Source organism: Melanerpes formicivorus, unplaced genomic scaffold (genome assembly GCF_026170545.1).
Source record: "Melanerpes formicivorus ecotype bairdi unplaced genomic scaffold, bMelFor1.0.p_v2 SCAF_11, whole genome shotgun sequence".
NCBI lineage: Eukaryota > Metazoa > Chordata > Aves > Piciformes > Picidae > Melanerpes > Melanerpes formicivorus.
The window spans coordinates 18622232-18647365 of NW_027142363.1; the positions used below are offsets into that span (position 1 = coordinate 18622232).

A 25134-nucleotide genomic window follows, 5' to 3' on the forward strand; every position below is an offset into this window, starting at 1 on the left:
TTGCTGGCTGGAGGATATTAATAACCATGGGCACAAGTACCCTGTGTTTAATGTGGGGAGTTCAGCTCCACCCCCTGTGGCTCATTTTAACCTAAGGATTTCTCTGAACAGAATTCAATGCTTGGAGGACCCTCTCCTGGCCACAGCCTGTGGGAAGTGCAGTTGCTCAAGCAGCACACAGTCAAAAAGCCTCCTCAGTGCTGAAGTTGTTTCTACTTTTAAGCTATGTCTGTGGCTGCCTTTTTTAATCACAGCTTGCCTGTGTGGAAGGTATTTTCACTCTAACCAGCCTCCATGCTTACCTCATCAATGGACCTCTGTCCTGACTCCAGCCCCAGAATCCTTTCTGCAGAGAAGCAGCAGACACCAAAGACTTCTCACCTCCTGCTGGCCTTGCATTGCAGCACAAACTGCTGACCAGCTGCTCCTGCAGGCAGGAGTGCAGCGTATCACCCACACCCCAGCTCTTTGCCTTCTGGCCCTCAGGTACTGGTGGGACCCAGGAAGCACAGCACCTCTGACTGCAGCATCCCCCCCTGCTCCCAAGTCAGGCCTCAGAGGAGCAATGAAAGCCCCAAACAGGCTGAAAGTGTGAGAACTGCCAGAAGAGTCATGGCAGCAAAGTGGCACAGCCAAGGAATTCACAGGAGCACCTGGCATCTTTACACCATGCCAGCCCTGCAGCAGCAAATGGATACTTGTGCTGGCACAGACTCTGTGCACAAGGTGCTGTGCCAAGGAGCTGGTAATGCCCTGGCCCCTAGGGAGCTGCCCTGCAGCACAACAGCCTGGTGCAGAAGGGAAGCAGAGCAGGAGAGAGTGACCTGCTCAGGTGAGTTAGCTCCATGAAGAGTGAAATGATTCCATAACATCAGCAAAACTTGAACTTCTGAGAGTGTTTTATGGTGCTCTCTCACCTTGCCCAGGTGCAGATTCCAGTCCTGGCACTCCTAAGGACAGTTCATACACAAAGCAGCTCACAAACTCTACTGGGCAGGTAGCTGACACCCACATAGGGACAAAAATATCCTGCATGGAATTGGGTTGTCTGTCCCTGTTAGCGTAACAACAGATTCATAGAAGCACTGAATGGTTTGGGTTGGAAGGGACCTCCAAAAGGCATCCAGTCCACCCCCCCTGCAGTCAGCAGAGACATCCTCCACTAGATCAGGTTGCTCACAGCCTTGTCCAGCCTGACCTTGAACATCTCAAGGGATGAGGCCTTAACTACCTCCCTGGGCAACCTGTTGCAGTGTTCCAGCACCCTCATGGTGCAGAACTTGTTCCTCACATCCAGTCTAAATCTGCTCTGCTCTGCTCTCATTTCAAACCACTGCCCCTAGTCCTGTCCCCGCAGGCCTTTGCAAACAGTCCCTCTGCAGCCTTCTTGTAGCCCCTTCAGGTAATGGAAGGCTGCTCTTAGGTCTCCTCAGAGCCTTCTCTTCTCCAGGCTGAAGAACCCCAGCTCTTTCAGCCTGGCATTGTAGCAGAGGTGCTCCAGCCCCCTGATCTTCTTTGTGACCCTCCTCTGGACCTGCTCCATCAGGTCCTGTGTTGAGAGCCCCAGAGCTGGGTGCAGTACTCCAGATGAGGTCTCACCAGAGCAGAGTGGCAGAATCACCTCTCTCAACCTGCAGGCCATGCTGCTTTTGATTCAGCCCAGGATGCAAGCTGACATTGTTGGCTCATGCCCAGCTTCTCATCCACTAGAACTCTCAAGTCCTTTTCTGCAGGGCTGCTCTCTAACCCTCTTGCTGTTTACAAATGGATTGTTCAGAAGGAAAACACAGAAAGTGAAATGGAAGTCACAGAACATAATGGACACCGAATATTGACCATCTCACTTCCATGGGTAACTTTCTAAGTACAAAGTGCTATGATCCCACAGCAAGAAATACTCCTTTCAGAGCTGAAAAAAAAAACACCCAACAAACAAAAAATATAGAGAGCAAAAAGCCTGCTTTCTTAATAACCTACACATTTTCCATATCAAGAACTACTTGAATGTTCTTACCCAAAGGCAGGAGCCTGACGTTTCACACTTCTCCAAGCAACCAGCAGCCTGCCACAAGCCTGCTGTGTGCCTATTAATGAGAAGTCATTTTACACACCTCTGCAAACAACAGAATTTAACAAGTTTTTTTACACCAAAATCACTTTGTAGCTCACCAGCATTTTATTGGTTTTCCCTGTAAGTATAAACCCAAGCAGCACTTGCTAGCCACAGCTTCAGTGCATCATTTTTCCTCTTTAAGGAAGGGGAAATCCATCTGTTGTGTCAAACACTTTCTGTCACTTGTAATGAAATGCAGCAGGAGTTTGTACTTACTACAAACTGCTCTCTCTTGCAGAATACATCAACTCTCAAAACAATCTCACCAAAATCTTGTTGCACCTTCTTTTACAAAGCCTGACGTGTTGGACTTCTAAGTTGGGTGTATAAAATGCCAGCTTAGCATCTCAACTGGAGGGGAAAAAAAAAGGAATCATAGAATGGTCTGGGTTGGAAGGGACCTCCAAGGGTCATCCAGTACAGCCCCCTCTGCAGTCAGCAGGGACATCCCCAACTAGATCAGGTTGCCCAGAGCCCTCACCTTGAGTATCTCTAGGGATGGGGTGCCAGCCACTTCCCCGGGCAACCTGTTCCAGCATTCCAGCAGCCCCATGGTGCAGAACCTGTTCCTCACATCCAATCTATATCCGCTCTTCTCTAGTTTGAAGCCATTTCCCCTCCCTGTCACTGCAGGCCTCTCTAAACAGTCTCTTAATCCTTGTAGCCCCCTTTAGGTACTGCAAGGCTGCTATTAGGTCTCCCTGGAGCCTTCTCTTCTCCAGGCTGAACACCCCCAGCTCCCTGAGCCTGTACTTGTAGCAGAGGTGCTCAACCCCCTGATCACCTTTGTGGCCTTCCTCTGGACCCACTCCATCGGGTCCATGTCCTTCCTGTGTTGAGGGCTGCAGACCTAGATGCAGTACTCCAGGTGAGGAAATGAAAATCAGACTTTCATTTGTCTCTTCTCTTTCAGAATCAATACTATAAATGACAGCTTCTCTCCTTCCAGACTGCAATCAGGAAGCCAGAGCTGTGCATTTATGTTGCAATGTCTGACTACAAACTCCAAACAATTCTTACTCTTTATCCCTCGTTTCCTCTTCCTGTCCTAACTCTGCTGCTAACTTCACAAGAAGCCACAGAAGTAATACAGAGAATCTTTATTGCTGGAGAGCTGTGGTGGGACCAACATTCTGTGTACAAAAATAGCTTAGTGCAGTAATTTAGAAATGTTAAAGAAGAGCATTCCAGTGATAAAATATTTTATTAGTGCTTCTGTCTGAGTACAATGAACAATGTATTGGGACTTTAAAAAAACCCTCAAGTTTCACTAGCTGACCTCTCAGTCTGTTACAACAGAAGCAGACGCAGATGGAAGTCATCCCAACAGTGAGGTTCTGTGTTGCCAGCTGAGACACATAGACCAAGATTCAGGTGCAGAGTGGATTTGAAAGACACATGCACACCAAAAAACTCATGGGAACTCTGCCAACCATGTGTGAACATGAGCAGCCAAGGGAACACTACATCTCCTCCAGCTCCCAGCAGGCAAGGTGGGCAGCTGTGGTACAGGATATGCTGACTGGAGCCAGCTCTAGCATTTAGAATCATAGAATTGTCAGGGTTGGAAGGGACCTCAAGGAGCATCCAGTTCCAACCCCCCTGCTATGGGCAGGGACACCTCACACTAGATCAGTTTTCTCACAGCTACATCCAGCCTGGCCTTCAAAACCTCCAGGCATGAGGCTTCCACCACCTCCCTGGGCAACCTGTTCCAGTGTCTCACCACCCTCATGGGGAAAAGAACTTCTTCCTAACATCCAATCTGAATCTAGTCACTTCCAGTTTTGCTCCATACCCCCAGTCCTATCACTCCCTGACATGCAAAAAAGTCCCTGACCTTGGTAACAAACCAATCCTTTGTGGGAGGTTTTATTGTCTCTCTGAAACATCACCAATATCATTCCCTTGCTCACCTCATGCTAGGCAAAAATATCCATTAGTTAAAGGCATTGAATAAAGTCATAGAATCATAGAATAGTCTGGGTTGGAAGGGACCTCCAAAAGTCATCCAGTCCAATCCCCCTGCAGTCAGCAGGGACATCCCCAACTAGGTTGCCAACAGAGATTGCTGACAAGGTGGGAGCTAGTGCAGAAGACATGAAGCCACAAACAGAAAAAACAGGAGAGCTTAGTTGGGAAAGATGAAGGCAGGCAGAGAAACTGGAAGAAATGAAGCACCAGGTTCAATAAAATGATAAAAGTAAATCCTGCTGCAAAACCAAGGAGTAGAAAAAACAGGACTAGAAAATGCATCACCAGCCTCTACGTGTACAACATAATGCAGCAAACAGTGCATGTGGAGAGCAACTGAAACATCATCACACGAGAGAGAACCTTGTGCATGAAATAAGAACAACTTTTCCTTCATGTTTTATAGATTCCTTTTATTTCTTTTTGCTTTCATAATGCATATTCTGTTCACTCTGTGCAAAACTGGGGACAGGAGGGCCTGGAAACCATCTAACCCAAACCAAGCCGAGATGAACATTCAAGTTGAAGGAGAGGGCTCTCAAAACCAGGAAAGCTACAAAGCCCACAGCTGCTCCTCAAGACAAAGCCACTCTCAGCTGTGCCCTTTTGTCCTGCCACCTCCCACCAGCCCTGGCTCTACTGACTGAGCAGCTGCAGGCTGAGAAGGTGACCTCCGCTGGACGCTGGGGGTGGGACTCATTGTGGTAGCTAAGTCAGGGAGACCTGGCTTGCAACTGGCTCCAGTCAGCGTGTGGCAAAGAAAGGCACAAATCATTGCAAAGAGCAGGTTTCTGTTGGTTTGTTTCCTTCTTGTAAATACATTACTGTACACAACCTAAAATTGTAGAGGGGTTGGGGGACACACACACATAAAATTGCATATTTAACAGAACTTAAAACCTTAACAACAACAACAACAAAAAGATGTAGGCTGTTCTATCTGGAAGCAAAAATAAACCCCTCCAGCCCCCAACATTAACATTCATTCCTGGCTATAATGCAGTACAAAGAGTTGAAAATCTGGTGACAAAAGACAATTAAAAAAAACCCAAAACCCAACAAAATCAAAAAGTCAAAATCATAAAAGCTTGTAAACAGAGAATCTGAAATACACTTTATTCATGGAAAAATATCATCAAAATAGTACCACTATGGACTAAACTGCCTGAGTTTTCATTTCATTTCACCTAGGAGCTTGAAGAAGAGAAGCCTTTAGCACAAGAAGATTGATTTCAGTCACAACCCAGTGCTGCACAGCACTGCTTCAGGTGGAAATTTTGTCCTTGTTGGTGGTATTTTTGTTGTGCTATCAAAAAAAAAAAAAACCAAGAAAAAAGAAACAGACTGTTGTGCTAATCCTTCAGAGAAAAAGGGACCTTGAGGCAATTGTTAAATCATTTGGCACAAAGTTGTTTTGGCTGGGGCATAAATTTCGAGTCTCAGTCGCGAAGAATAATGCAACATTCCACCTAGCAAGTGTTCACTTTGATTGAAGAGCTTTCTTTATGTCATTCACTTCCATCTGAAAACAAACAAACAAGCAAACTACAGATTTGTGATGGAAAGAGATGCAGTTGGTGCCACTTGAAAAGCACAGCTTCCTCCTTCTTCACAGGTACTCAGTGCAGGTGAGGTGACCTCATCTGCAGAAGTTGACCATTCCTGGCTCCCTCCTCTCAGAGCTTGCTATAGGAATGGTGGTTGCATCCCACACCCATCATGCCTGTGTGCAAGCACCATAAGGATTCTGATGGATCTACAGCTGTGTAAAGGACCTGGCTGAAATCATCAACCCCATTTGTACAGTTGGCACCTCTGACAAGACACTGGGAGCCCTGAGGCTCTGGTATTAGATCCATTCACACACAGCTGCAGTGCTCAGCTGAGCTGTGCCAGATCAGCAAGGAAAGCAGATCACCAAGGAAACCTGGAGCACTGCATCCAGCTCTGGAGCCCTCAGCACAGGAGAGGTGTCCCAGGTGAACCTCATGAGGTTCAACAGGACCAAGTGCAGAGTCCCACACCTGGGTCAGAACAATCCTTGCCATCAATCCAGGCTGGGGAATGAGGTGATAGGAAGCAGCCCTGCAGAAAAGGGCTTGGGGTGCTGGTGGATCAATACCCCCAAGTCTCTTTCTTCAGAGCTACTCTCATGCACTCTGCATCCAGCCTGGATTTATGCCTTGAGACTGGCCCAACCCAGGTGCAGGACCCTGCACTTTGACTTGTTGAAGCTGATGCAGCTGGCACGCACTGGCCCACTTCTCATCCATGCCATAGAGTGGCCACAATGTGAAGTGCACAGGGCTATCCCTGCTATATCCCTACATTAGCAGACTTTATTCACTGGAACCTAAGTGTCCTTGCAAAGTTTTATGTCCCATCCCTGAGGCTGCATCAAACCTGCCAATGCTCCCATTAACATCAGAAAGAATTGGGAGTACCTGCAATCGTAGACGGATCTTCTTCTCTTCATCCAGCTCAGACAGCAGCTGTTTGATCTCTTTTCTGTTAGAGGAATAATAAAGAAAAAGGGTTGGAATGGAAGTGGTTTAACAGCAAACTACAAAAGATGACTTCTGGAATATTTTCCTTGCTTCACTGGTTCTTGTTCTTCTTCTGAACAGCTAAGGTCACTCTACTCTTGCAGACTTTGGGCCATACGGCAGAGAAGGCTGCTCTAAGGTCCCCCTGGAGCCTTCTCTTCTCCAGGCTGAACACCCCTAGCTCCCTCAGCCTGTCCTTGTAGCAAAGGTGCTCCAGCCCCCTGATCATCTTTGAGGCCCTCCTCTGGACCTGCTCCATCAGGTCCATGTCCTTCCCATACTGAGGGCTCTAGAGCTGGACACATTACTCCAGGTGAGGTCTCACCAGAGCAGAATAATGTGTCAGAATCACCTCTCTGGATCTGCTGGCAGCAATGCTTTTGATGCAGCCCAGGAGGTAGATTGACTCTTGGTGGGCTCTGGAAGTGGCAACACAAACCCTGCCCATGCTATCACTAACTTAAGCTACTTAAAAGTAGTTTCTGCCAGCAATACAATGTAACCTCTAACTTCACTTATTAGACTTGATGATGCCAAACATGGATTTGCTCTCACCATTCCTTGTTGGGAAGGTGAACAGGGTCTGCTACAAGGAGCAGACACCTCCTCATGGTCCCACTGAGTGATCTCACCTTAAGACAGAAACTAGTAGGTAGAAGCAAGAAGGGTTGAGAAGACCAGAGGAGCAGGGGTCAGCCTAAGAGGTGAAGCTATGGGGTTCAGTGGCTAGATCCAGCAAGAGCCATGCTCTCCTGCACCTTCTCCCAACCTGCTCCACCACAGGCTCTGCACACTGCTTCCCCTTTCCTTCTTCCTGCCTGGGCTACACAAAACTGGCAATATAAGTGAAGGTTTAACTTCTAAAACATCAAATATTCTCAAGAATAGCAAAAGCCTACAATGCCAGTCCCAGCGTCCTCCTAAGGAACAAAGAACTTAAAGACAGAACAAGAGGACACAGTCTCAAGCTGTGCCAGGGGAAGTTTAGGCTGAATGTGAGGAAGAAATTCTTCACAGAAAGAGAGATTGGACATTGGGATTAGCCAGGGAGGTGGTGGAGTCACCATCACTGGAAGTGTTTAAAAAGAGACTGGATGAGGCATTCAGAGCCATGGTTTAGTTGATGAGATGGTGTTGGGTGGTAGGTTGGACTTGATGATCTTGAAGGTCTTTTCCAGCCTGGTTAATGCTGTATAAATTAAGTTCTGTACAATAGAGATGCCCAGCACATACATAGTAAGATTCAGGGCCATAAACACAAAGGTCTTCAAATGCCTTAATCTCAATTCAATTACTTTGTGTGTAGTATGAGGTTCCTGGGAGTCAAAGGAATCTGTAGTGGTTTGCACAACAAATACATCACTTAGTAAGATGAATTCCCAGATAGTTATTGGCAAATAAAACAACTGATGAACCTTATGGCTTGGAACTTAACTTTTTTCCAATGCCCCATAAACATCTGCTTACAACACAGGAAAAAAAACTTCATGGATAGTGCTAATATTTTCTCCTGACTTTCTCATCCCTGTACATGTTCCAGCAGACAAAGATACTCAGAAACACAAACTGTACATGAAGGCAGCTCAAGAAGGAAACTGCCACCAGGATGTACGAAGGGCTGCATCCCACCTCCACCTGTGATTTGCAGTACTTACTTTTGCTGGTCTTTCATGGTTTCAATGATGGTTCTTAGCTCCTTAATTTGTGTTCTAAGCTCCTCCAGGGCAGTCTGACCTTGGATCAAGTGCTCAGTCTTTGGCTTTCCTTCAGTACCAAACAGGGATGGGGAGTTTGACCTGTGGCCTGTTGTTCCCATAGCAATTGAGTGAAATCCAGGTGATGGTGAGGGGGACAGTGATGGCTGCACATTACTGCCACTAGCCAAACCTCCTGGTTTTGTAGGCAAGGAAGTTTTATTATCAGACACCTGCAACAAAAAGAACAAGATTTAACATCTGGAGAAAGCTTGATGGAATATCACACCTCTAATACACATGAAGTATCTTGGTGCTCTTCAGTAATGCTGAAAAGTCCACAGTCAAGCATGGACAGGTTTGGGCCAAAGCAGGACAGTTAGTTGTGATCTTGTGCACATCAGAGAGGGTCTAGTTGGATGCAGACATTGAGACAGTTTCACTATGACCTTCCACAGCTGTCACAGGGTATTAAAAAGAAATAAATGTACTGCAGCACCCTCTGCTAGCTGAAGCTTCTGGACCTCGACAAGCTTGGAGAGCTGGGCCCAGGTGAACCTCAATGTTCAACAAGACCAAGTACAGGGTTCTGAACCTCATTATACAGGCTGGGGGATGAAAGCAGCCCTGTGGAAAAGGACTTGGGGGTTTTGGTGGGTGAGAAGCTGGACATGAGCCAACAGTGTGAGCTTGCAGCCCAGAAGGCAAAGGGCAGCCTGGGCTGTATCAAAAGATGTGTTGCCAGCAGATCCAGAGAGGTGATTCTGCCACTTTCCTCTGCTCTGGTGAGACCTCACCTGAGTACTGCATCCAGCTCTGGGACCCTCAACACAGAACCTGATGGAGTAGGTCCAGAGAAGGGCCATACAGATAATCAGGGGGCTGGAGCACCTCTGCTGTGAGCACAGGCTGAGGGAGCTGGGGGTGTTCAGTCTGGAGAAAAGAAGGCTCCAAGGGGACCTTAGAGTAGCCTTCCAGTACTTGAAGAAGAGACTACAAGAAAGCCAGGAAGAGACTTTTTCCAAGGGCTTGTAGTGCTGGGATGAGAGGGGATGGGTTGGAGCTTGAGAAGGACAGATTTTGTCTAGAGATGAGGAAGAAATTCCTTTCCATGAAGGTGGTGAGACACTGGAACAGGTTGCCCATGGAAGGCCATGGAGGTGTTTAAGGCCAGGTTGGATGAGGCCTTGAGTGACCTGGTCTAGTGGAAGGTGTCCCTGCCCACGGAAGGGGGATTGGAACCAGACAATCTTCAAGGTCCCTTCCAACCCAAACCATTCTGTGATTCTATGAAAAGAGACATCGGGCTGAGTTCAAACACAAAGCAAGTGAGCAAGGCACGAATGGAGTCACCCACACCAAACACCTCCCACATCTTAACTGCCTATCAACATAAAAGCCTCAAGCAGCTACTTCCTCATAGCAGTATCCTTGTTTTACAGGAACATCTTCTCCATCGGGGGCACAGCAGCAGGTAATTCAGATTTGTTGGCCCAGGAGTGCTCCTAATGCAAGTGCTCCCAGAAGAGGGAGCTACATAGCAAAACATTGGTCTTGTGTCTCAGGCACACAAGAGCACGACTTCAGTTTCCAAATACTTTTGTTTGTACCATTAAGACATAATGCTGGCATTATTGTAGGTATCCTTAGGGACTAAGAGTGCTCCAATCTCTAAAGCCCGACCTACACACTCCTGTAATGCCTGATTATCCTCACTTTTCAACCAATCTAGAGTAAGAATGGCAAAACAGGCTCAGAGCTGGGGCTGTTCAGCATGGAGAAGAGAAGGCTCTGGGGAGACCTTAGTACCTCAAAAGGGCCTACAAGAAAGCCAGGAAGGGACTTTTTATAAGGGCTGGTAGTGATAGGATGAGAGAGAATGGATTGAAGCTCGAGGACAGATTTAGACTGGAGAGTAGGAAGAAATTCTTTGGAGTGAGGGTGGTGAGACACTGGAACAGGTTGCCCAGGGAGGCTGTGGATACCTCCTTCCAGGAGGTGTTCAAGGCCAGGCCAGGAGGCCTTGAGCAGCTCAGTCTAGCTGAGAAGCATCCCTGCCCACATGGGGTGGGGAGGTTGGAACAGATGATGTCTGAGGTCCCTTCCAACCTAAGCCATTTTAGAATGTGCAGCTTCTTTAGAGGGGTAGTTCCCAGGTGACCACTGTATTAAATTTTGAAAGTAAAGATTTGTATCCTGTTTTGGAACTGAAGATGGACATGGCGAGGTTAAAGCAGAGGCATCCCGCTTAACTTACTTGTGATATTGTAACAGTTCTTGGTTTCCTTGATGCTTCAATAGCTTTGTGAGTAATGGAAAGGTGTTCCTCCTTCTCATCCTCAGGACTTGGTGAGTCAAAGAAGTCAGGGCTAGAAGGGGATGACTATGTAGAGACAAACACACAGACCACAAGAGAGGGAAAAGAAAAAGCAGCATTAGAAAGCAGCTATTTTCATGGCACAAGAATTTACCAAAGGGAGAAGAAAAAAGCATTTATGTGATGACTTTTTCAATGTAACAATGCTTAGAATCAGGACCCTGCCCCTCCTTTCTGACACCTTCAAGGCTACAATGCTTTCAAAGCTTTCATGAGATAAGAGGTCGTTAAGAGTTGAAGTCAACATTCATTTACATCTTTACATTCATTCATCCCAAGATGAAATCTCCCTCCTGCCTGCACGGAGAGCTGTATCGTGCTTGACTCAGCTGCTGAGCACCATGCTGGGGGGATGCCAGCCCTGCCACCTGGGCAGCTCTGCCATGGCTGTGCTCACTGCTGCTCTTCAGAGGACAGATGCTGCTGCCTGTGCACGCCGCTGCCTCTGCAGGGCTGCCTTCTGCACAGCCTCTCTGTAAAGGTGCAGGCTGGGAAGGTTCTTTCCACACCTCATTCTGTTCCCCATACATTTGACAGGGGAAGAAAAATCTTTTAACCTGTCTTCTATGTTGCTAAACTTAAGCACATGGTCAATTTTGAAAGCTTTCTCTTTTCTGTGTGTGTTCTGTTAGTTTCCCAGTGGTTGGGCTGCTTTTCCTCTCCTCTGCTTTTCTTCATCAGCATCAACATGGATAACCAGCAGTGGTTGCTCTCCTTTTCCTCTCCTCTGCTTTTCTTCATCATCATCAACATGGATAACCAGCAGTGGTTGCTCTCCTTCTGACACTCCAGAATGCAAAAAAGCATGGGAATGAATAAACCACAGACTCCCCTGAAAAATCTAAGCATTGGTTTCCAAAGTGTGGTGTGTGAGACCAAGTTGTCAAAAGATGTATGTCAGAGAGTGAAACTGGCATCACCAATTTTCAGCTGGGATCTTAATGAGAAGGAGAGCTGCTGAAGGCTGAAATTTGTCCCCAGATCTGCTAAATGTCCTGGTAGGAACCAAGGGAGATGTTCCTTTTGGGAAACACTTCCAAAATCCTTAATGCTTAGCACAAATGACTTTATTCCAAAGATTTTCAGAAAGGATTTTTCTGGCCTAAGTCTTCTCTGGCAAGGAATATTTTCCAGCACCCAAATAAGGGGATACAAATCTTATAAAGGAGGGAATGACTTCACCAGCAGTATTCAAACCCCTGGCAGCCCTTTGCCACTCATTATCCTGAGCTGTGCCTCTCTGGAGGTGTGAAGGAATGGCTCTGTAACGGGAGTAAAAATATCAGGGAACACAAATAGGAGGGGGAGGAAAAAAATGGGGGGAAAAGGTACCTTGAGAAGAAAAGGAAAATGAACTTACAGACGTGAAAGACTGGGAGGGTGGTCGCCTGCCAGTGGCTTTTGGTCTGGTTGTAGTTGGATGATTAAGCTTCTCAGCAATTGGTACTACAGAGTCAAAACCTTCCAAGTCTTCAAAATAAAATAAAACAAAAGAATTGATTTGTTTTCCTGACAATTGTCCTTCAAGGGAAACAATCACATTTTTTACCTCTAATTTCAAAGAAATCAAACCCTGCTTTCCCCATTGTGTCACAGTGTTCTGCACATGTTTAGCCACCATAGAATCATAGAACTGTTAGGGCTGGAAGGGATCTCAAGGATTATCCAGTTCAAACCCCCCTGCCATGGGCAGGGACACCTCACACTACAGCAGGTTGCTCACAGCCACATCCAGCCTGGCCTTGAAAACCTCCAGGAATGAGGCTTCCACCACCTCCCTGGGCAACCTGTGCCAGTCTCTCACCACCCTCATGGGGAAAGACTTCTTCCTGACATCCAATCTAAATCTCCCCATTTCTAGTTTTGCTCCATCTCCCCCTGTCCCTCACAGCCTCAGAAGTCCCTCCCCAGCTTTCTTGTAGCCCCCTTCAGATACTGGAAGGCCACAATTAGGTCTTCTCAGAGCCTTCTCTTGTCCAGACTGTACAACCCCAACTCTCTCAGTCTGTCCTCACAGCAGAGCAGCTCCAACCCTCTGCTCATCCTCCTGGCCCTTCTCTGGACACCTTCCAGCACCTTCAGATCCTTCCTGTAACAGAGGCTCCATAACTGGACACAGTGCTCCAGGTGGGGTCTCACCAGAGCAGAGGGGGAGAATCACCTCCCTGGCCCTGCTGGCCACACTTCTCTTGATGCAGCCTAGGATGTGACTGGATTTCTGGGCTGCAAGTGCACCCTGCTGGCTCATTTTGAGCTTCTCATCCACCATGATGGCACTGAAAACCTTGCAAGTCAAAAGTAGCTGTAATCCCCTCAACCCTGCCAAGGAGGTTTACTCTTCCATCTCCAACACAATAAACAGAGGGGGAATGTGCAGAGGAACCTTTGGCTTTTGCTTTTTTGCACAGTGAGAGTTAAACAACAACCTGGGTCCTGTGGCATGAAATGAACAGTTTCAGAATTTCCATCTTGCTGTTAAAGGTCTTAGTAATTCTTCTTCCTGAAGAATTGGAGACATAAGACAGGGCAACTGGTGTCTCAAGAACTCTACTGTCAGCACTGCCAGAGCCCTGGAGCAGGCTGCCCAGAGAGGTTGTGGAGTCTCCTTCTCTAGAGACATTCCAAACCCACCTGAATGTGTTCCTGTGTGACCTGGCTCTAGGTGCTCCTGCTCTGGTATAGGTATTTGACTGGATGATCTTTTGAAGTCCCTTCCAACCCCTAACATTCTGTGATTCATTCTGTGATTCACTGCATCGGCAGGGGAGCATGGATTGAGAATGATTGAGCTGGAGGTGATCTAGAGGTTCCTGGACACCTGCAGCTGGAGGCAGCATAGTTTCCAGTAGTTATAGAATCATAGAATTGTCAGGGTTGGAAGGGACCTCAAGGATTATCCAGTTCCAACCCCCCTGCCATGGGCAGGGACACCTCACACTACAGCAGGTTGCTCACAGCCACAGCCAGCCTGGCTGCAAAAACCTCCAGGGAAGAGGCTTCCACCACCTCCCTGGGCAACCTGTGCCAGTGTCTCACCACCCTCATGGGGAAGAACTTCTTCCTAACATCCAATCTGAATCTACCCATTTGTATTTTTTTTCCATTCCCCCCAGTCCTACCACCATAGGTGAGAAGAACATCTCCTCCCTCCCTCCAGTAGTGCAGAAGTGATGCTAAATGACCACTCCAACAAGATCCTGCTGCTGTAACAGAGCCCAGGAAAACAAGTTGTGCTTGAATGCAGTACTGAGTGTCTGCACAGCATGTGAAATGCACTGGGGAAGTGTTTCCTGAAGCCAGCCATGTGGGAGCCTGTTTACATCAACACAATGTGGAGGCTGAAGGAACACCACAGCTCATGACTGCAGGCCTGGAGCAAAGGGCTTAGCACTACTCATCTATTTTTATGGCTTATCTCAGTTTCACTCACTGTCACTTCCAAAGGCTCTACTGCCTCTGTTAAGCAGAGATGAGTCAGAAAACATACGAGAGGTGCTTTAGACAAGATAAATTCTGCATAATTGCTTTCAGACATGAATCAAATGCTGGGATGCTACTCAGTCAGAGTCTGGTTTTCATTGCAAACACCTAGGAAGAAACAGTTTTCTAGTGCATAGTTATGTATGTGCTGGGCACTTCATTTTGTGGTCTACTGCAGGTGGTCCTGCTCTGGCAGGGGGCTTGGACTGGATGATCTTTTGAGATCCCTTCCAACCCCTAACATTCTTTGACTTTCAGAACTGTTACAGAGCAAAGAATCTCTGAAGATCCACCACAACCATAGCACAAAATTACACAATGGAAAAAATTAATTAATGGGGCTGTGCAACAAATTAAGTGCACTGAAAGATGCTTTAACTGATTCCAAACAGTCCTGCTTTGGCAGCTAGAAAGCAAATGGGATCAGAAGTCCCTTATTCAGCAACGTTCTTCCATCTCTAGGAGATAAAAAAAGAAGGAGAAAAAAAAGAGATCTCTTTCATTATCCCTGAAATAGCCTGAGGTTATTCACCTCCAAATACTACTCTATTTTTGGAGCCACTCCTTCTATATATAACCAGTGACACTCTGTCCTCTGTCAGCTTGCTCTTTTATTGACTGCTGCAACCTATGTCCAAAGGTGGGTCACAAAAATCTATCAGTGGGAATCTGGGAATGCAAAGCCTCAGCTGTAGCCAGCATGCCAGGTGAGGCTAAAATAGATGTACCCAACAAACACATCAGGTGAGGCTAAAATGCTTTTAAAACAATGAGCTAACATGAGCAGACTACACAAAACCTATTTGGAGTCCTACAGAAGTCAGGAGAGGAGAAATGGAAGTAAAGTATGTTTGCTGGGGAAAACAGAAGGAGAAGGAGCCTAGGGAAAATAAAAGAAAAAATACAAGAAAAAAAGAAAAGGGGAAAAGGAGAGAGAGGGAAGAGGAGGGGAGGGAAGAGGAGGGGAGGGAAGAGGAGGGGAGGGAAGAGGAGGGGAGGGAAGAGGAGGAGAGGGAAGAGGAGGAGAGGGAAGAGGAGGAGAGGGAAGAGGAGGAGAGGGAAGAGGAGGAGAGGGAAGAGGAGGAGAGGGAAGAGGAGGAGAGGGAAGAGGAGGAGAGGGAAGAGGAGGAGAGGGAAGAGGAGGAGAGGGAAGAGGAGGAGAGGGAAGAGGAGGAGAGGGAAGAGGAGGAGAGGGAAGAGGAGGAGAGGGAAGAGGAGGAGAGGGAAGAGGAGGAGAGGGAAGAGGAGGAGAGGGAAGAGGAGGAGAGGGAAGAGGAGGAGAGGGAAGAGGAGGAGAGGGAAGAGGAGGAGAGGGAAGAGGAGGAGAGGGAAGAGGAGGAGAGGGAAGAGGAGGAGAGGGAAGAGGAGGAGAGGGAAGAGGAGGAGAGGGAAGAGGAGGAGAGGGAAGAGGAGGAGAGGGAAGAGGAGGAGAGGGAAGAGGAGGAGAGGGAAGAGGAGGAGAGGGAAGAGGAGGAGAGGGAAGAGGAGGAGAGGGAAGAGGAGGAGAGGGAAGAGGAGGAGAGGGAAGAGGAGGAGAGGGAAGAGGAGGAGAGGGAAGAGGAGGAGAGGGAAGAGGAGGAGAGGGAAGAGGAGGAGAGGGAAGAGGAGGAGAGGGAAGAGGAGGAGAGGGAAGAGGAGGAGAGGGAAGAGGAGGAGAGGGAAGAGGAGGAGAGGGAAGAGGAGGAGAGGGAAGAGGAGGAGAGGGAAGAGGAGGAGAGGGAAGAGGAGGAGAGGGAAGAGGAGGAGAGGGAAGAGGAGGAGAGGGAAGAGGAGGAGAGGGAAGAGGAGGAGAGGGAAGAGGAGGAGAGGGAAGAGGAGGAGAGGGAAGAGGAGGAGAGGGAAGAGGAGGAGAGGGAAGAGGAGGAGAGGGAAGAGGAGGAGAGGGAAGAGGAGGAGAGGGAAGAGGAGGAGAGGGAAGAGGAGGAGAGGGAAGAGGAGGAGAGGGAAGAGGAGGAGAGGGAAGAGGAGGAGAGGGAAGAGGAGGAGAGGGAAGAGGAGGAGAGGGAAGAGGAGGAGAGGGAAGAGGAGGAGAGGGAAGAGGAGGAGAGGGAAGAGGAGGAGAGGGAAGAGGAGGAGAGGGAAGAGGAGGAGAGGGAAGAGGAGGAGAGGGAAGAGGAGGAGAGGGAAGAGGAGGAGAGGGAAGAGGAGAGAGAGGGAAGAGGAGAGAGAGGGAAGAGGAGAGAGAGGGAAGAGGAGAGAGAGGGAAGAGGAGGAGAGGGAAGAGGAGGAGAGGGAAGAGGAGAGAGAGGGAAGAGGAGGAGAGGGAAGAGGAGGAGAGGGAAGAGGAGGAGAGGGAAGAGGAGGGGAGGGAAGAGGAGGGGAGGGAAGAGGAGGGGAGGGAAGAGGAGGGGAGGGAAGAGGAGGGGAGGGAAGAGGAGAGGAGGGAAGAGGAGGGGAGGGAAGAGGAGGGGAGGGAAGAGGAGGGGAGGGAAGAGACGGTAAATGTCAGAGCTGGTTCCCAGTAATTTCCAGTTTGATGCTGACCCATGAATTAAATTACTTTCTTCAGATCCCACAGTCAGATGTTTTAATACAATGTCTTAATTTTCACCACTTGCACAGCAAGAATATGTTGCCAACCCCAATCTCTGCTAATCTTTAAAGCTGTGAAGCTCACAAGCACCAAGGGAGGCTGAAGCAGTCCTTCTCCCAGCCACTCTTTCCCACCTAACTGCTTTTACTAGTTTTTATTCACTGGGGTAGTTTGAATCCAGCTCATGTTCCAGCAACCAGTGCTCAGCCACACAAACACCTATGCTGAAGGTAGGATCAGCAGCAGCACCAGAGGTCTGAAACAACCTGCTAAAACTGAGAGGAAGAATAATCTATTACGTTGGGGGGCAGCCAACTGCATGAAGTAATCCTGCAGCACAGCAAGGGTCCAGTGCATGACTTCCCTCTCTGCTTCCATAGTAAGCACCACTGTTCCTTTCTTTAGTCTTGCAAAAGGTAAGTATCTACATTTGAATCCTGGGCTGCTTCCAAAGCAGTGTGGCCAGCAGATCCAGAAAGGTGATTCTGCCACTTTGCTCTGCTCTGGTGAGACCTCACCTGGAGTGCTGCATGCAGCTCTGGGACCCTCAACACAGAACCTGATGGAGTGGGTCCAGAGAAGGGCCACAAAGGTGGTCAGGGGGCTGGAGCACCTCTGCTATGAGCACAGGCTGAGGGAGCTGGGCTTGTTCAGCCTGGAGAAGAGAAGACTCCAGGGAGCCCAAAGAGCAGCCTTCCAGTACGTGAAAGGGCTACAAGGCGGCTGCAGAAGGACTGCTTGCAAAGGCCTGCAGGGACAGGACCAGGGGCAGTGGTTTGAAATCAGAGCAGATCAGAGCACATTTAGACTGGATGTGAGGAACAAGTTCTGCACCATGAGGTTCGTGGAACACTGCAACAGGTTGCCCAGGGAGGTGGTTTAGGCATCATCCCTGCAGGTATTCAAAGTCAGGCTGGACAAGGCTGTGAGCAACCTGATCTAGTGGAGGATGTCCTTGCTGACTGCAGGGGGGTTGGACTGCCTGACCTTTGCAGGTCCTTTCCAACCCCAACCATTCTACCTGTAATTCTATGGTTAATATGGAAAATGATCAATGACAAAGAAGAGTGAAGGCATTAATTCAATGTGTTTCTTTGACTTAAATAAACTAATAATTCCCTAGAGCTCCACATCTGAACAGAGCAGTCAAACACATTAAAACTGGAAAATGGATATACAGAGAGTGCAGAAATTTGTGTCCTTGACCCCCATGGGCAGTTGCAGAAAAAATGTGCTCCACATTTTTTGAAGACCATAAAATGCCAACATTTCTTGTGTAAATCTCCTATTATTGAGAAATAGTGGGAAGCTTCCATGTTTCCCACTTCTGAGTGCATTTCTGCTGGCTAGGAAAACAAACTACCTCTACTGAATATTAAAAAGAAGAGCAGAGCAGAGGTTGGAAAGGCTCCACAGGTAGACTCTGCTGCCAAACAAGTGAAATCACAGCCCTTCAGCTGACACTATAAATGAAATTCTATTTAAGTGTAAGGGACAACACTTGCTACAATGCTAAAATAGTAAATCCATTTCCAGTAGTTCCAAATGCCCTTTATCCCCCCCACCCTGTTTATTCTCCTTATTTGGATGTGGTTCTTGGTCCCAAATCTGCTCTGCATCTAGGGTTATCACCACCTTCCACGGTCACAGAATCACAGAATGGCTCAGGTTGGAAGGGACCTCAGAAATCATCGACTCCAACCTCCCTGCCATAGGCAGGGATACTTCTCAACCAGACTCAGCAGCTCAAGGCCTCATCCAACCTGGCCCTGAACACCCCCAGGGAGGAGGCATCCACAGCCTCCTTGGGCAGCATATTCCAGAGTCTCACCACTCTCACACTGAAGAACTTCTTCCTCAGCTCCAGTCTAACCCTGCTCTCCCTCAGCTTCAAGCCATTCCCCCTTGTCCTACTGCTGGACAGCCTTATGAAAAGCCCCTCACCTCCAAGGAAAATTCCCATCCAGCATACCATTATAACATGAGGAGCAGAACCTCTGCAAAGACTTCTGCCTTGCTACAGAATCTACTGTAGATTCTGTACTGAATTCACTCATAGAGGTGATTTGATGATTTTTTGCTGGTGGAATGAAAGGTTTCTAGCTGTGACTGTATTATAACAACTGAGGTCACTGGATGCAGAGATTTTAATTTACTTTGTGTTGCTGTAGCTATCAGAAACTGGGAGCTTGGCCTGCATCAGCAATAGTGTGGCCAGCAGGAGCAGGGAAGTCATTCTGCCCCTGTACTCAGCACTGGTTAGGCCACCCCTTGAGTCCTGGGTCCAGTTCTGGGCTCCTCAGTTTAAGAAGGACGTTGAGATACTTGAACATGTCCAGAGAAGGGCAACAAGGCTGGGGTACAGCCCTGTCTGGAGCACAGCCCTGTGAAGAGGGGCTGAGGGAGCTGGGGTTGCTTAGCCTGGAGAAGAGGAGGCTCAGGGGAGACCTTACTGCTCTCTATAGCCAGGTGGGGGCTGTTCTCCCAGGCAACCAGCACCAGAACAAGGGGACACAGTCTCAAGCTGCACCAGAGGAAGTTTAGGCTGGAGGTGAGGAGAAAGTTCTTCCCAGAAAGAGTAATTGGCCATTGGAATGTGCTGCCCAGGGAGGTGGTAGAGTCACCATTATAGAAGAACTGGATGTGGCACTTGGAGCCATGGTTTATTTGTTAGGAGGTGTTAGGTATTAGGTAATAGGTTGGGCTTGATGATCTCTGAGGTCTTTTCCAACCTGGTTGATTCTGATTCTATATATGAAGCAAAATATAAACCCCTCCTCAGCTGGACCAAATGGAATGCCACTAAAAATAAAAGCCTGGTCTGCTGTGCTCATATGGATTACCAGCAAGGCAGCAGCAGCATCCAACAGACCTGAACTCGCTGCTCCAGCTTTCTCTAGGTCTGTTAACAGCAATCAGTAAGGAAGGTTCCATTGAACACACAGGACACAGAGGCCACCCATCAATTAACAGTGCCACTCCCTAATTAAGAAGCAGTTGACACCTGTCCAGCAAACAAATGCATCATCATTGCTGTCTCACCGATTGAGCTGGGAATTGAAGAAGTAATCCATGAGATGGGAAGAAAGACCTCAGAGTAATTCTAATATAGCAGTGTATAAAAATATACCTGGCTTACTGAGCAAACATGCTTAATGAAGAAGAAAAATGGCAGCTGAGCAAGAATCATTCCCTGGTATCCTTAGGTAAGGACAACATTCTCAGCTCATTAGACTTTTACCTACCTGGAAAATCACACAATCACAGAATGCTGTATGTTGGAAGGGACCTCCAAGAGAGCATCCAGTCCAACCCCTCCTGCCAGAGCAGGAGCACCCAGGGCAGCTCACACAGCAACACATCCAGGTGGGTTTGGGATGGCTCCAGAGACGGAGACTCCACAACCTCTCCGGCCAGCCTGCTCCAGCCCTCTGCCACACTCACAGGGAAAAGGTTTTCCCTTCTATTCCCATGGTACCTCCTCTGTTCCAGCTTGCACCCAGTGCCCTTTGTCCTATCATTGGACATCCCTGAGCAGAGCCTGGCTCTGTCCTCCCCACACTGCCCTGCACATCTTTATCACCAGGAATGAGGGCAGCCCTCAGGCTCCTCTGCTCCAAGCTAAGGAGTCTGGACAGCTACCTTTCCTTAAGCACACAATTATCTTTTCCCATTTCAGTCCTGACTTTCCTTGCTTTAATAGCTGGATGCAGAGAGCTGCCATAATGAGCCCTGCTAACCACTTGCCAGTGCCCTCATAAGGATTTTATTTTTAACAATTCAGAAGATGCCAAGAAAGAGCTGAAAGGTCAAGAAAACTGAGCTAGAAGAAATGGGATATGCTGTTTTCAGGCACCTCAACCTGACACACATGGAGAACGATTTAAGTTCCTGGTTCCCTGCCTCTTAGTGGACTCTCTGGGGCAAGAGACCTAATTAAAGTAAGTAACAGACCATTAACATATTCCATGATTCCAATATTTACAATTCACAACTATGTTTCTGGGTGATTTTGGTTCAGGGACATGCCTGAACCCATCTGGGTACAGCATACAGAATTAACCAGGTTGGAAAAGACCTTCGAGATCATTGAGTCCAACCTACCACTCAACACCATCTAATCAACTAAACCATGGCACCAAGTGCCTCACCCAGGCTCCTTTTAAACACTTGCAGTGATGGTGACTCCACCACCTCCCTGGGCAGCACATTCCAATGGCCAATCTCTCTTTCTGGGAAGAACTTTCTCCTCACATCCAGCCTAAACCTCCCCTGGTTTAGCTTGGGACTGTGTTCTCTCCTTCTGTCACAAGACAAGGTAATTCTGCTCCTTTGCTGGGCTCTATTAAATGAGCAGGGCCAGCAGCACAGAAAGAAATCCCTGCTTTAGGCAGATTTCATTCTTCATTACTGAGTCACACTTTGTCCTCCAAGCCTGATATTTACCAAGGTCTTCTTTCTTCCAATTTTTACTCTGTGTCTTCAGGCAAAGGAATTCTAATGTCTCACACAGCTTGTGATTTAAAGGGAAACCTGCTCCATTCTACAATCTTTTCCTGGAAATACTCTCCCATCCTTTTTTTTCCCCTAGTGTGGGCCAAATCTTATTAGATCACTTTTTCTTCCAGTCAGAGGCACAGCAATCACCTCTCCTAGAAAATATAAGCATCTTACAGCTCTGGAGTGACTGCAAAGGCAGCTCAAGGAAACACGATACACCAAAGATGTTTTAATTTGTTTGCTATTGGATATTTTCAGGTGGGATATTTTTAACCACCCTTTCATGCAAGTTAGCAGCAGCCTTGGAGGCAGGGACAGAGAAAGAATAATCATGTGGATTTGGCCAGTCCTCCAAAACATAGAATCACACAATTACTAAGGCTGTAAAAGACCTTTAAGTCCATTAAGACATTGAGTCCAACCCTAACCCATCTACCATGGCCACTAAACCATATCCTGAAGCACCACAGCTACACCTTCTTGAACACCTCCAGGCATGGTGACTCCACCACCTCCCTGGGCAGCCTGTTTCAACTCCTCACCACCCTCAATCAAGAAGTTTTTTCCTCTAACCTTCCCCTGGCACAACTCCCAACTCATTTCCTCTCATCCTGTTGCTGGGTACTTGGGAGAAGAGACCAACCCCAGCCTCACTTCAACCTCCTTTCAGGCAGCTGTGGAGAGCAATGAGGTCTCCCCTCAGCCTTCTCTTCTGCAGACTAAACAACCCCAGCTCCCTCAGCCTGTCTTCATAGCAGAGGTGCTCCAACCCCCTGATCATTTTCATGTCCCTCCTCTGGACCCACTGCATCAGGTCCATGTCCTTCCTGTGGTGAGGGCTCCAGAGCTGGATGCAGTACTCCAGGTGAGGTCTTAGCAGACCAGAGTCACATCACTAAAATGCCTTATGGGATAATAAAATAAACCGTGGGGATTTCACAATTCAGTGCTATGGTGCAAGAGTTTCTGTCACAGCACCCTCAATGTCAACTTCTGGTTTAAAAAACCCAAACTGTAATAGCCATGCACACCTTAGGTGTTGCACACAATACCACTTGTTGTACTTGTGATGCATTTTCAACTAAAGCAAAGACAGGACAGAAAAGAAATGGAAAAGAAAACAAAAAAGCCTTACCCTCATGAAATGAAGAGTTACTCATGGCAAAGAGATGTAAATAGGAAAAGTTGGATGAAAGATGTGTGGAAAGGAAAGGAAAGGCATCACTGAAACAGGGAAAAAGAAAACAAGAGAAGTGAGGAGGAATGGGGAACAGTTCCTCTCAGACCCCATATTCTACAGCTAGTTTTTCAATGTTTTTTTGTTAAGGATTGTGGACAGAAGCAAAGGCAGGAACCAGAGTAGTAACAGCTTCCCTTATATGCACAGTTAGCAGTGATCTCACTGAGCAGGACTTGCTCTGCTCAGTACACATTGCAAGCTGTAAGCAGTGCTGTATTATCACCATGAAATGCAAATGGCACAGCCCTGCAGAACTTTGCTGGTCAAATCAAGCCATGAGCTGACACTTCCAGAAACAGAACTCTGAATGTGTGCAACTGACAGCAAGGCACACACAGCACTGCATCACCTCAGCCTTGCTCCAGCACCTGTGGCTTTCCTGATTGTAAAGTTCATAGAATGGTTTAGGGTGGAAGGGATCTTAAAGTTCATCTAGTTCCAACCCTCCTGCCATGTGCAGGGACACCTTCCACTAGAACAGGTTGCTAAAGTCCTCATCCAACCTGGCCTTGAACACCTCCAGGCAGGGGGCATCCCCAGCCTCCCTAGGCAATCTGTTCCAGTGTCTCACCACCCTCACTGGAAAAAATTTCTTCCTAATCTCCAGTCTAAGTCTCCTCTCCTCAAGATGTAATCCCTTCCCTCTTGTTCTATCACTACAGGCCCCTGTAAAAAGGCCTTTTCTTGTAGGCCTCCTGGAAGGCTGCTCTGAGGTCTCACTGCAGCCTTCTTTTCATCATCTCAGCCCCCAAGTCCTTCTCATCCAGACTGCTCTCCAGTCACTCCTCACCCAGCCTATATTTGTGTTTGGGATTGCCCTCACCCAGGTGTAGGACCTTGCACTTGGACTTGCTGAACTTCGTGAGGTTGGCTTGGGCTCACCTGTCCAGCTTGTCCAAGACCCTCTGGATGGATCCCTTCCCTCCAGAGTGTCAACCACACCACATAGCTTGGTGTCACCTGCAAACTCGCTGAGGGTGCCTCAATCCTACTGCCCATGTTGCTGACAAAGATGTCAAAGAGCACTGGTCCCAGTGCTGACCCCTGAGGGATGCCACTTGGGATGTCAGTTGGCTAAGAGTCTTGTTAAAGGTGTGGTGTTTTCTGGTCAGACAGCACTGATGCACTGTTGGGAGTATTACTTAGCCAATAGACTGAGAAAGGCCATCTCCCAAACAAGCAATGTTCAACACACTGAGTAGGACAATGGACTTGGACAGAACTGGACTCCCCACTTGCCCTCTTCATATTGCATCATTGTTGATGGAATTACTGATCTTCTTGTTGCTGATCACTTTGTTGGGTTTGAGAGGTGGCATATGGAAGGACCCTTCACCTTCTCCTCCCTTGTCATGAAGGTTTTGGTCCAATCATGACGGAGAAAAAGAACTAACTTAGAAATCCTTCAGAGGGTTTCCCCACAATGGGAAACTGCTCTCCCTCTAGCTTTAGGATGATTTGCTTTCATAACCAAAACTCTCTCCAGTGCTTTTTCTGTCTTCAGTCTCTGTTTTGATTGCAAGAACAAGAGCTTTAGACTGGCTATGGGACTGAGAAAGCTACAGCCCTTACCTGGCTTAACACTGCTGGTGCTCAAGAGCCAGGAGAGGGGGGTGGTGTTAATTTTCAGACCACAAATCACCATCAGCACTGAGTGTAATCATGGGAAAGGCCACTGATTGCTGCTTTTTCCTCTGCCCTCCCTGGCAGCTGGAAGTGCTGGGAAGTATTGTTGGGGTTAATGGAGGAATAACCAGCGCAGCAATCCGAATGCTCCTGCACTGAGCTGCTGCAAAGGCTGTTTGACTTCCATGTGCTTCAAAGGCTACTGCTAAGCCCCACTTAGTCTGTTACACAGGTCCACTCTTCTTTAGATGACTGGAAGGACATCAGATAGCTACATTTAATCAGATCTATTTTGACTGGGAAGATGAACCCGGCACAACCTGAGGCTGCTCTCCTCACTGAGCACATGAGACTGGGGCAGCATCAGTAATGCACACCACAGATAAGTGTTCTCTGGACTCGCCCTGCCACATCCATCAGGTTTTCGGAATACTCTGGGACAATTCCACTCTCTCACCCATCATTTTTATTAATAACTCATTTAGCCACAAGATTTCTCCAACCCATTGTCCTCCTTGTGAATAAATAAAGCATCCAACACACGTATCATAAATCTTTCCAATTACACTGCCCCATAAACTGCCCTGAACTCCAAACCTCTTCTCATAGTGACATTAATCCACTGGGACTCGTTTTGCCTTATTAAGTTGTAATTTATTACCCTGCACTCTCTTAAAAGGCAGTTTGTTTTAAAAGAGCCATCCAAACCCTCCTGAAAACTCATCTCAGTTATGATCTTTGAGCCCACTTTCACTCTACAATCATATTTTAGTTTTGCTTGATTACATTTCTTTTAACAAGCTGTCTAACAGACTACAATGACAAGATTTGTCCTTGTAGATGCCATTTTGGCTTGACCCTATCAAGTTATACTTAGGTATTCACACTATTTTATCTTGGGGCTCAGCAAGTTCCCCTTGTTAGTGGTACAAGAGGTCATCAGCTAAACCCCTTGCAACATGTTGTGTGTGAGATTTGGTTTGTGGACTTCTATTGGTTCCTCTTCTCCTGTGATGTTCCCATTCCACAAACCTATTTGGTTTCTGAACTT

General features: G+C 47.6%; 1 protein-coding gene across 3 annotated transcripts in view; it reads right to left on the reverse strand.

The window, feature by feature from the left end:
• Positions 1 to 3211: 3211 nt before the first annotated feature.
• The window catches only part of SH3KBP1 (SH3 domain containing kinase binding protein 1), a 203010-nt gene continuing 181087 nt past the window's right edge, over positions 3212 to 25134 (reverse strand). For 2 of the 3 annotated variants that reach the window (XM_068144748.1, XM_068144750.1), the window contains 5 exons: positions 12065 to 12174; positions 10585 to 10710; positions 8289 to 8560; positions 6532 to 6595; positions 3212 to 5609 (listed from right to left, as the gene is read on the reverse strand). In XM_068144748.1, the coding sequence (XP_068000849.1) occupies positions 5568 to 5609; positions 6532 to 6595; positions 8289 to 8560; positions 10585 to 10710; positions 12065 to 12174 (614 nt within the window). In that variant the 3' untranslated portion in view covers positions 3212 to 5567. The remainder of the gene's footprint in view (positions 5610 to 6531; positions 6596 to 8288; positions 8561 to 10584; positions 10711 to 12064; positions 12175 to 25134) is intronic. The other variant, XM_068144749.1, reaches the window with a different exon arrangement.